Source organism: Leucopleurus acutus, assembly GCF_964270905.1.
Source record: "Leucopleurus acutus genome assembly, chromosome: 5".
NCBI lineage: Eukaryota > Metazoa > Chordata > Mammalia > Artiodactyla > Delphinidae > Leucopleurus > Leucopleurus acutus.
In genome coordinates this window covers 98884175-98896320 of record NC_139147.1, presented here as the reverse complement: position 1 = coordinate 98896320, position 12146 = coordinate 98884175, and the positions used below count along the sequence as shown (strand labels likewise).

Here is a 12146-nt window from a genome sequence, read left to right as displayed (position 1 = left end):
CCTGCTGGGAAACACTAGTACATGGAGCACCTGATCAGTCAAGGCCAACTCTACTTATCTTGAACACTGCTCGATTAATTCCTCTAAAACCAAAGCAGGTGTTCACATTTGTACAGAAGAACTAACATGACCAGGTTAATGATCAATTATGAAATATGCAAGAATTAAGGGAGAAAACAATAGAATTTTTTAAAATAATTAAGTTTGAATTATTATTTCATCCATTATTTCACTTCTTTTTTAAGTAGAAACAATGTGCTAGTGGTTGTAAATCTGCTAGTAATTAGTTCTTCTTGTTTTTTACAGAACTCCCATATCAGATTACCAATGTATTCCATCATAAATATTTCAGAATGCCTATAAGAAAAAGAATAAAGTTAAATCAAGTCCAAACTGCAGAGACAAATTACTGCTGCGTTTATAGAGTTCTCAACAATTCATCAAATTATACAATAGTCAGAGGAGTTTCCTGGGGATACAAGGCCCATTTGAATCCTTAGGAAACAGAGAGAATATTGAAGAAATATAGTCTTTATGTTGAGCATAAACACCAGATTAAGATTATTATCTTACCAAATTATCAGGATAATATCAAGATATTATTAAATATGAATAATTTGATAATAAACATCAGTGTTACTTGTATATGCTTTTAAAATTCTACATGATTTTCTCTACAAACAGGTTATTAATAAAAAATGGATGTACAATTGAATGGGTTTTGATCTCATTTTTCTAGTTCAAATCAATCACCTCAGGGACTTCCCTGGTGATGCAGTGGTTAAGAATCTGCCTGCCAATGCAGGGGACATGGGTTCGAGCCCTGGTCCAGGAAGATCCCATATGCTGTGGAGCAACTAAGCCCGTGCGTCACAACTACTGAGCCTGCGCTCTAGAGCCTGCAAGCCACAACTACGGAGCCCGCGTGCCACAACAACTGAGGCCTGCGCACGTAGAGCCCGTGCTCCACAACAAGAGAAGCCACTGCAATGAGAAGCCCAACACAGCCAAAAATAAATAAATTTTTTAAAAAATACTATTAAAAAAATCACCTCAATGACAATCAGATATTAAACACATTGTGTTATTCATCAGAGACCTCTGAGAAGAGAAGGGGAAATTTTGGTCCAGTTTCAATTAAACAAATATTCACTTTTTTTTTTTTTTTTTTTTTTGCGGTATGTGGGCCTCTCACTGCTGTGGCCTCTTGGCGTTGCGGAGCACAGGCTCCGGACGCGCAGGCTCCGTGGCCATGGCTCACGGGCCCAGCCGCTCCGCGGCATGTGGGTTCTTCCCGGACCAGGGCATGAACCTGTGTCCCCTGCATCGGCAGGCGGACTCTCAACCACTGCACCACCAGGGAAGCCCCAAATATTCACTATTGATCACTAAATGTAATATTATTTCTGATAAATTTATGAGAAAGAAATAAAATTAATGTAGATACCTTTAAAAAAATTCATTAAAAAAAAAACTTTTGCAAGGACCCTGTTAACCTCTTTCAGTGTCCTAACAGGGCTATAGCTCAGGCCACAGAAGGCTGATGATAGTCATAGGCCATAATCTCTTAATTTACTAAAATTCTTAATTTCCCATCTAGGTATCTCTAAATGTTTTCTAAATCTTGGGTTATATTCTAGTATTACTTACTCTAACATAAGCAAACTCTATTCCAGCTTCAACTTAACGCTGTTGGAGATAACTTTCCAAACACAGAATTATACAACACGAGAACATTATCATTCCTCCTGTTCTACTCGGCAATTCATAAATAAGTCTGAATGCCTAAGACTATCATTCAATCAACGCTCTTCTACCCATGCAGTGACACCAGCAAATATCCATCACAAGTACCCCTGGCTTCCAAATTATTATGTCTGTACATTACTCAGATCATAATGTGACTTACTCAGGGAAAGGCCATTACTTTTCCTTCCAATGACAGAGACGGACACTCCGTCTTAGTAAGATCACTTAATGAAGTTGTTCGGTAAGAACCTCACGTTACAGCAGTTCCAGCAGAATGTATACTTTCCTGTCTCTTGGGTAGTAAAAAGCAATGGCCATGAATTTCTCCTCCCTGGTTTAAGCTCTTTAAACTGACAGTAAAGATACCATGATTGTCCATAAAATATGGCTGCAAACCTTTCAAATATTTTCACAAATCTGTTTTCTCTATAACTCTATTTGCTCCTAGATCATCAAGAAAAAAAACATTCATTAGTGAGAGCCAAAGCATCCTGCTATAAATTTGAGCACCATCACTACCGCCACTGTAAAAAATACACTTGAATGTGTGTAAAAATAATAGCAAGGGGTTGCAGCTTCAATCTCATTATCTTTCTTAGCGTTTTATAGTTTTTTTTAAAGTAAAAATGTATTTAATTCCAAACTAAAAACATATAAGCAAGCGCTCTCATTTGTAAAGGACATAGAAGTTAATTCTTCCATCTGAGTATGGATTAATTTCAGGCATTCTTTCCTTTGTCAGTTTGCTCTATATATTTTGAGTGATAAGAGGAAAATGTTCTGTAAAGAGAACAGGCTAAATTATATTTAGTGTTAAGTCTACACAATACAAACAAAGTAGCCTATTGAAAATTATAGCACATGCTATTTTGCCATTTTTCCACTGCAGAAAAATGGCTCTTAAATAATTGAACCTAAATGTTAATTTCAGAAACAGCTTATAAAGTCTTCTGTTCTATTAACATTTGATAGGTGAGACCCTGCTACCTGCCTGGCACAATTAGATGCTGTAAGATATAAAAGAGTTAAGACATAATAACTAAATGTCTTTTTATTTTTTCCTTTTGTGAGTGTTTTTGTTCCACGTTATTAGAAACAGTAACATTAAAAGAGACTTTCATACACTTAAAAGTTCTATTCTCATTAAATATAGAGAATAGACAGCTCTATTAATGAGCTGTCTGACACAGCTCCTCTTAATTCCTTTTACAAAGCAGGCCCTGAAGTTAACTAAGGATGAATTAGGGTCACACACAGCATAGTGCTATGCACATATAGTAGGCCACAGAGAGAAGTTCTGTCTACATGAACCAAGCTATTTCAGAACAATCACTTCAAACAGAGTTGTCTCCAGGGCTAAAAAAATATAAAATAGTAAAAGAATTAATAATAGTAAAAGAATTTCCAAATTATAACAGAAAAACTAGAGGGCTCATTCAATCTTTACTTTAAAACCATTGCATTTTATGTGCCTTCACTCCAGAAAGCTGATGGCAGGAGAAGTGTATTCTATTTATATGTGTATTCTTGGTGTCTAAAACAGTCCCTTGCATATGCCTTCAATAACTGGTGAGAGAGATGGATGGATGGATGCAGAAAAGGGCCTTCACGAAGTATTTGGTAACCATATTACATCTCTTTAACATCTTAATATTCCTTTAAATTTCTGGAAATAAGGCTCAAATTTCACTCCACTGTACTGTCACCAATCTGTGATTCATAGATCATATGCTCTAAGTTTGAAATGATGTATTGTCCAGCCAAACCTGCCAACTAATCCAAGAATTCTCTTCAATATCCCTGTGAGAGTTATTCAGCCTCTGCTTGGACATCTCAAGGAACCTTTGGATTAAGGCAAAATTTTTCATTTTTTAAAAATAATTTACTTTAAATACCTTAAAGTTACAGAAGAGTTGCTGATATAATACAAAGAACTACCATCTCCATCTCTCCTTCTCTCTGTTTCTTCAGTTGTTAACATTTCACCACATATGTGTGCTCTATCTATATACCTATCTCTCTTTCCCTCCCTCTCTCTCTTTTTCCTTTCATATATATATATATATATATATATATATATATATATAGTGTGTGTGTGTGTGTAGATAAATATATGTGGTGTGTTTGTTGTATACATAAATATATATAAACATTATAATTAGTATTTTTTGAATCATTTGAGAGCAAGATGCAATCACAAGTTTCAATCACTCCTAAACATTTCATTCTATCTGTCTATCTATCTATCTATCTATCTAAAATCATGAGTTCACACTGTTATGTGTAATCCCAATCCCAAATCTCAGGGTTGTTTCTAGTGTTCTCCCTTTCAAATTTTATAAATACCTTCTATAACAGTGAGATACTCGGCTCTCATTATCCTCTATATATTTACTAATTTATTCATTTATTTACTCAATATTTATTTGTACAATATAACCAATCTCCCAACTATGCTGGTCATCTCCACTCACCCCTCTGCCTTCCCACCCACTAATTCCCTCTCCCATGGACCCCTCCCATACTCTTGGGTCCAGTAAGCTTATTTCTGCTGGGTCTTCTCTCAGCTCCTCCTATTTCCTTCCCTAGCTGTACAGTGGGCCTGCTGCCAACGTTTCTGTACCAAGATGAGAAGTGAAGATGGGAAGGAAAGGGAAAATAAGAACCCTTTTCAAGTTCAACAGGGATTAGGAAGAAATTCTAGAATCTGCCTTCTTAGCATTGTGCCTGTCAGTTCTACTCTCTTTCTTCCCTGCAGCTTTGAAATATTTGAGGATAGTTTGTATCTCTGCAGCTTTGAAATATTTGAGGATAGTTTGTATCTCCCATGAATTCTCTTTCTTAAGCCAGACCTCCCCATTTCTTTATTTGTTCCTCTAGAATATGGTTTCCAGGACCATTACTGCTCTGACAACATTCTCCAACATTTGTTGAGACTGATTCTTCCAAATATCTTTCTCCTACATTTTTCCCATATGTGACTGTCATTCAATGAGAAGGAGAAGGATATTCATAGAACTCACAATGTCTGACTCAGGATTCACTTAAACGTAGATGAAATAGGCAACTGTCTTCTGAAAATCTTTCTTCTGCCACCCTCTCTACCAAGCTAAATCATTTGCTCCACCGATGCTGAAAATTCTACAGTTAGAGTTCATTCCACTGACTTTATACTAATAAGAAATGTGTGAACAGAATAGTGAAAGGTGAAAACCATGGCCTTTGGAGTAAAACAGATCTAGGCTCCAATCCCAACTCTGCCATCAATAATTGGGCACTCTCCTAATGTATGCAAATCTCAGATTTTAACCTTAAAATAGATATATCTTATACAATTATTGTGAGGTTTAAATATGATAAACTTTTACAGTAACTGGACAGAGTAGACCATAGACCCTTACATATTGTCAATTTCTTTACTTGCGTGTGTTACTGCAAAATTCTTAAAAAACATATTTTTAAAGGAGTCTTTAAAATACAAAAAAAACTAAAGTTACGGGAACGAATTGATTAATTATTCCTACAGGACACATTAGCTAATGTTTTATAAGAATACTGGTTGCCTAGTAGATAATATTTATAAAGAAAAATGGATCAAAAAAGTGATGTGTTTCAGAACGAAACAGTCCCTACTTGACCTTACACATAAAATGAAGCTTTTACACAGCCCCAGTCCCCTATTTTTGCCCCAAGGCTATTCCCTCTTCGGTGTGCCATGCCTCTCAATTTTAGAGTATAGTATAACAAAGTATAGAAGTAGAACATATGCAGTAATTTCTCAAGAAGTACACAGAAGGATAAAGAAAAGTCATTAAAAATTAATAGTAATAGCTGCTATTGACAAGGTTTAATTGCATTATCAGAATCATTTTTTAAAAACCGAGAAAGTGCATGTAAGTCTGAATGCTTTTCTAAGTCAAGTTTATATAGATATTCACTGTGTCAGTACATGTTTAATTTCAATGCAAATTGATTTTACAATGAAAACTGACCAAAAAAATTTATCTATAGGAGCAACAAGAAGTGTGACTGGTTAGAACACTTTGTTCTGGAGTTGTACATTTTTTATATAAAAACACTTGAGAATAGATAATACCAATTGCTATTGCCCCCCTCTTTAGTCATATTTTTCTATTTAAAATGCAGAGAAAGTGAAAGGTGATGGATAAAAGCAGCACTAAAACATTGTTTCAAAATGAAGCTTCCTGAAGTTCAAATATAAAGTAAAAGAAAGGAACAATATTTTTGATTCCATTTTTTTTGCATTTTATATACATACTTTATGTGACCATGAAATATTTATTTTTCTTTCAATTATAATGGCTTCTTATTCCTTTTAATCTTTACGTCACTACTTGTGTCTTGACATAATTGCCTGGCTCTTCGTTCACGATCCAGAATTTCTTTGGGGAATAGGCTTTTCTCATCAAATACTGCTTTCAATGTTACAAAATGATGAAGAAAATGACATATAAATTATACTTGGCAAAAGATCCAATTAAATGAAATAGTGGGGAGAAATGTTCAAATTTCACTTCTCAAAATGTGGATGTTCTTAAAACCAAGAGTGCTCTGGGAAAATTTCCTCTTAAGCTTCTGCTATTCCTTTTAGTTCAATTCAAATTTAAAAGTTAAATTTTAACAGTTTGTTCTAGTAATGTATTTATAACATGATAGAGATCTACCATTTCACAGGAGAAGTCTAAAGAAGTTTGTGTTTTCCATTTTTGTTTTTTAATCTACCTAACAGCTATCAAGGACTCATAATAAGCAAAGAACAAATTATTCTGTATTGAAATAAGACAATTAAAAGCATCAAAACAGTTTGACTGGCTGCATGACTAAACAAGTACATCTGCAATCACATCCTTATAAGATAGTTTGACCTGCAGGGATCTGTGGCTTCAGAAGAAAAAGAGACAAATTATCCCCATGAATGGTTATATGTGCATCAGTGAGAAGTGGAATGAAACTGTGCCATGCATTCAAAAAAATAATTTTGGCCTTTTGCTAAATTTTGTCATTTCAACAAATGTTTATTGAAAATATATTACGTACTGTGCTCAGGCATAATGGGGCACAAATATGACTAAGTCACAGGCTTCCTTCCAACTGGTAGAAGATGGGAGCAGTAGCCTAATAACCAAAACGTCATCTATAATATGATACCATTCTAAGAGAATATGAGCAATGTAAATTATGTGGTTAAACATATAAAGAGCTTATAACAATACGCAGAGATCAGAGAAAGAGCTTGAAGAATCAGATGCTATTTGAGATAGATCTTGAAGCCCAGAGAGGATTTTCACAGATAATGAGGACTATGGAGATGAGGAAGGGTTTGCAAGGGGGAAAAGAAATGTCAACTAGAAGGAACAAAGTAAATACAAGTATGGAGAAACAGAGCTACTCTTCAGGTAACTCTGAGTAATTCAGTACAATTTAACATAAAGGAAAGGAAAGTAGAATGAGATTGGAGCTGGACTGAGGGGCACTTTAAATACCAAGCCAAGAGTTATGAAACAAAGAAACTACATGAACATTGAATAACCTCACAGTATAGAGGCATCTTTATATATTTGGATTAAAAAACAACAACAACAACAAAACTCTCCACTTCTCGTACAAACATAACTATAAAAGTCAATATCTTGCCCCCTTTGCCCTTGGATATTATACAAGAAAAACCAAGAAAATGAGGGGAAGTAACTCTGCGAATAAATTCCACGTTCAGCAAAACCCAAAGGTAGATGTAACCTGCAGCCTACATAACATGAAGAAGGGTAGCCAAACAGCTGAGCTTGGGCAGAAGTTACACAAGATAAATCAATCCGCATGGAGAGTATAAAAAGGCCAGCAGCAGCTGCAGCATTTCAGAAAGTGCTGGCAAAGAGATGCTCACTAAAGATGAGGGACTCACCCTGCGGTCCAAATGCTGTAACTTTCATTTATATCTATGGATGCTACACGGGGTGAAGAAGGCTGGGAGCAAAAGCTCTCCCCAACCTCATTTGGTTCAGCGAAACATATGAGGCAGGACTATATAAAGAAGCACACCCACGAGCCATCTTCTGCTAAAAGCAGTCCGCCTCTGTAGGTTGTAAAACTTGAAGGCCACACTGATCCCATGTCCCAGGCTCTCACCCAGGGACCTGCTACAAATTTCAAGTCTAAGAAAACTAAACTCATTAAAGATAATTGATTAAAAGGGTAAATTTTAAAAACTGGCATAGCATAGACATAAATGTGTTACAAGCAAAATTAAAAACTAAACAAAATGAATTTTAAAAAGAGCAGCAAAACTAATCAATACATAGATCGCCACCAGGAACGTGTTGCCATTGGACAAATACTGTTACTAAGCATTTTGCCACAAATTAAATTTGAAAACGCTCCTGTCTCTATGAAAGAAGATCACAGAGCAGAAGTCCCTTCATCTCAGGGATGAGATGAAGACACAACGGGAAGTGATGAAATGTCAGCTGGCAGAACTCAGGAAAAAAAAATCACAAGTGAGAATAGACTGCATGGTAACACAATGGGAAGCTAGAGTATATGAGTAAGAAAAACAAATAAGATGAAAATTAAAAACAGAACAAATTAGAAGGAAATGGTAGATATTGGGGAAAAAAAGACCCAACAAATACAGAAATGGGCTGAGTCCTTAAGAAAGAAAAATTAAGCAGAAAAATTATAAAGTGTCATGTAATAAAACTTCCTCAAATAAGAGACAACCTGACATATATAAAAAGGACATACTGTTAATTACCTCTTTAATGGACCTATCTTTAATGGAGTCACATTATACGATGCTGTGGGGTTAGGAATTTGGGGAAACACAGTTCAGCCCATAGCATATATTTTGGAACTTTTAAATGACCAGTGAAGCTGCAGGAGCTTCAGCTGTGCTTCTGCATTTTTGGTAACTCAGTTCCAAACACAATCACAGTTTTATTAATATGTCTTCGCTTTTCCAAAATCCTGATCCTTTTATTTCTTGGTAAATTTGGTATTTCTTGGTATAATTTATGTCTTGTATAGCTTAGAGATAGCCAATCTTTGCTACTGGCCTGAGACAATTTTTTAAAATTGTGGCAAAGATGGAGTTTGGCAATATCTCTAGTGGAAAGAAGGAGTTGGAGGCAAAAAGGATATAAATAAAAGACCTAACTTTTCTTGCTCTGGGGAAAAAAAAAGGACATAACTTGTGCCAGGAATAACAGAAGAGTCAAAAACAAGGCATATCCCACTAAAGTTACTAGACTTTAAAGATAAAGGCAGAATCATTTGGCAGCCAAGCAAAATGATCAAGCCACTCAAAAGAAGAGAAATAGGGCTTCCCTGGTGGCGCAGTGGTTGGGAGTCCGCCTGCCGATGCAGGGGACACAGGTTCGTGCCCCGGTCCGGGAAGATCCCACATGCCACGGAGCGGCTGGGCCCGTGAGCCATGGCCGCTGAGCCTGCGCGTCTGGAGCCTGTGCTCCGCAACAGAAGAGACCACAGCAGTGAGAGGCCCGTGTACCGAAAAAAAAAAAAAATAAAATAAAAAGTAAAAAACAAGAGAAATATATGTATTGCATTTGATATCTTCATAGCAATGATCAATACCAGTAGACAGTAAAGAGAGCAACTCCCACAAGATAAGTAAGGAAAGAACATGTGAGGTACGAATACTATAAACATCCAAACTGCCCATCAAATCTGAAAACTTCCAATAGTTTCAACGTTCAGGGAGTTCATGGACTATTGTTCCCAAGAGTCCTTTTTGAGGAAATTACTACAACATAAACTGAGAAATGACTGAGGAAAAGATTTGGTGGTGAGCACCAAATATATTTTAACGTAGAAGTGAGATTAAAACAACATAAAGTTTAGGATGACAAATTAGAAGGCAAATGCCACATGCCTGACAATGTAGAAATGATACAATTAACAAAAACTGGGAAAGTAAGAAAGGAGTTTCATTCATGATAGATCAGTAACAGCTGAGAGACAAAGGACTTAAACCAACAAGTCAAGTAATAGCCGTATAAGCAAATTTAACAAACCAGAAGCAGAAAGAAAAATCATATTATTGAACAAAATTGTGTGGTGGAAGAGGGGGAGGGGAATGAAGAAACACGTTCATTTATCATCAGTCAGCATGGATTTAATTGTTACTGCCCTAGAAAAATAAAGGGTGACAACAATTATAATTATATGAATCTATAAGTATAAAGGTACTACCAGAACAAACATATAACACCCACCCACCCACCCCCCTCAAATAAAACAAAGAAAAAGATTACAGGTCCAGTGAAAACTTCAAAAAATATATAAACAGTAAATAGCAGAAAAGAGTATGAGAAATACAAAACCAAACTGTCTAATAAACAACAAATTTAAATGTGCTCAATTTCACGATTTTAAAAAATTGATTTTTTAGTTGGATCAAAGGCAAAAACCCAATTCACGTCTAAAATAAAATGATTCCAAAAATTTGAAATAAAAGGATGGGAAAAGTATACCAGGCAAATCAAAATCAAAAGAAAGCGGGGATCAAAATCTAAAATCATAGATGCATGAAGAAACCCTCAAAGGATACACAGACACTCGCAGTAGTGGTTGCCAGAAATAGGTGATAGTGGGAACTGGACAGATCAGCATCATGGAAGGGAGGTAGACTTCTCACTGAATAATTTTTTATATGTTCTAATATTTGATCAGTGTGAATATATGTTGTTTTTCATATAAGAAAGTATATGAAAAACAGCATATTCTGTTTTTTAATAAGACAAAAATGCAACCTGGACCTACCTCATAAGCAAAGTTACAAACGAAAACCCTTTCCACTGGCCTAATACCAGTGGTACAAGATAGTGTGGATTTCTGCACATTAGTTGATTCTGTCCTCTGTTGTCTGAAGGTAAGCACGTCAGAATCACAAGGCATTCTGAATGCCTCAGAGCTCTTCTGAGGTCCACTGTGAAAGACAAAATGTTACTTCTGAAATAAACCCTAGCTGCTTTACTGAGATTTGTCTCTCAACTAGACAAGGAATTTTCATTGTAATTGACTGGGTTTCAGGACAATTAAACCAATAACTAACCGATAGGCCTTTGCAAGTTCTTTGACAGGGATAATCTTTCTGGGATAATTTATTTTTCTGAGTTAAAAAACAAGTGATAAAAAATTCATATGCAATTCACATGCAAGGGTAGATACCTGTTTCCTGGGCCCAAAGCTTACAATTTGGGGAGCTTTGTTTAAGAAAATGAACATAAAATTACAAATACAAAATTATTCATAAAAGTGGTTATGTACTTAGAATGAGAAAATAAATCTCAACAAATTACTGGAGTTTTGTAGAGCTGAATCCTTTTCCTTTCAGATCTCTTTCAGGAAAGGCACCTGAAATGCTTACCTGGAAATGATTCCTACTTGCAACCTGGCTTCCTTTCTTCACCCAGAACACTCTAAAACTCCCAGCAACTCCTAATACTCACAAGGGACTTTGTAGATAAGGCTTATAAAACAACCTACATTAGCTTCACTAGCAATCTCCTTTATGTGGCGAAAGCCATGTCATTAACCTAACACCTTCTAAATGAATAATGGTCATCAATTCCTCTCATTATTCAGAGTAACAGCATTTGCTGGGTTAATGGCATAATGTTTGCATATAACTGAGTCTGCCATGGATTATGATACATGTAAGAAACCATTAACCATTTATTGAACCTGTTTAAGATTATAAAAGCATGTCTTTAACCTTGCTGTGATGACTTGTTTTCTTGATGAACTTGGCAAGGCTTTTCCCAGTTATTCAATCAAACACTAATCTTCTGCTCTGAAGAAATTTTGCCTATATAGTTAAAGTCCCTAATCAATGGATTTTAAGTAAGGAGATTATCCTGGATAATTTGGGAGAGCCGGACTTAAATCAGTTGGAAGGCCTTAGAAGCAGGACTGAGGCTTCCCTAAGACAGAAGAGAAATGCCAACACTGGACAAAACTTCTGCCTGTGCCCATGGAGTTCAGTCCTCTTCCTTTCACTGCCTGTGGACAACAGCTTTAGCCTGTGCCCAGTCTGCGCTGATCTTCCCTCCTGGCGCAGCTCTACTCCTTTTGGACTTGCTCCACCAGCCCTCACAATCCCATAAGGCAATTCCTTGCCATAAATTTCAATACATGGTCCTGCTCGTTCTGTTTCCCTGCACCCTGACTGATACACTTGCCATAAAGTGCATTGTTTAACGCAGAATCATCGTGAAGGGTGAAGCATTCTTATTGAGACAAATAGACTGGTTTGCCAAGGTTCCTGCGGTTTGTGACTGGAGTCTGTCGGATACTCCTTGAAAAGAAAATTTACGTTTATTCAAATATACAGCTTATCTTAAAGCACCTTCAAGTTCCCA

The 12146-nt window shown here is 36.2% G+C and overlaps 1 protein-coding gene across 1 annotated transcript in view; it reads right to left on the bottom strand.

Annotated features, from left to right (window-relative positions):
* Positions 1 to 6063: 6063 nt before the first annotated feature.
* WDR49 (WD repeat domain 49) overlaps positions 6064 to 12146 on the bottom strand; it is a gene marked incomplete at its 3' end in the record, with an annotated part of 134538 nt that continues 128455 nt past the window's right edge. The window contains 1 exon segment of the mRNA XM_082839275.1: positions 6064 to 6194. Within this exon segment, the coding sequence (XP_082695401.1) occupies positions 6064 to 6194 (131 nt within the window).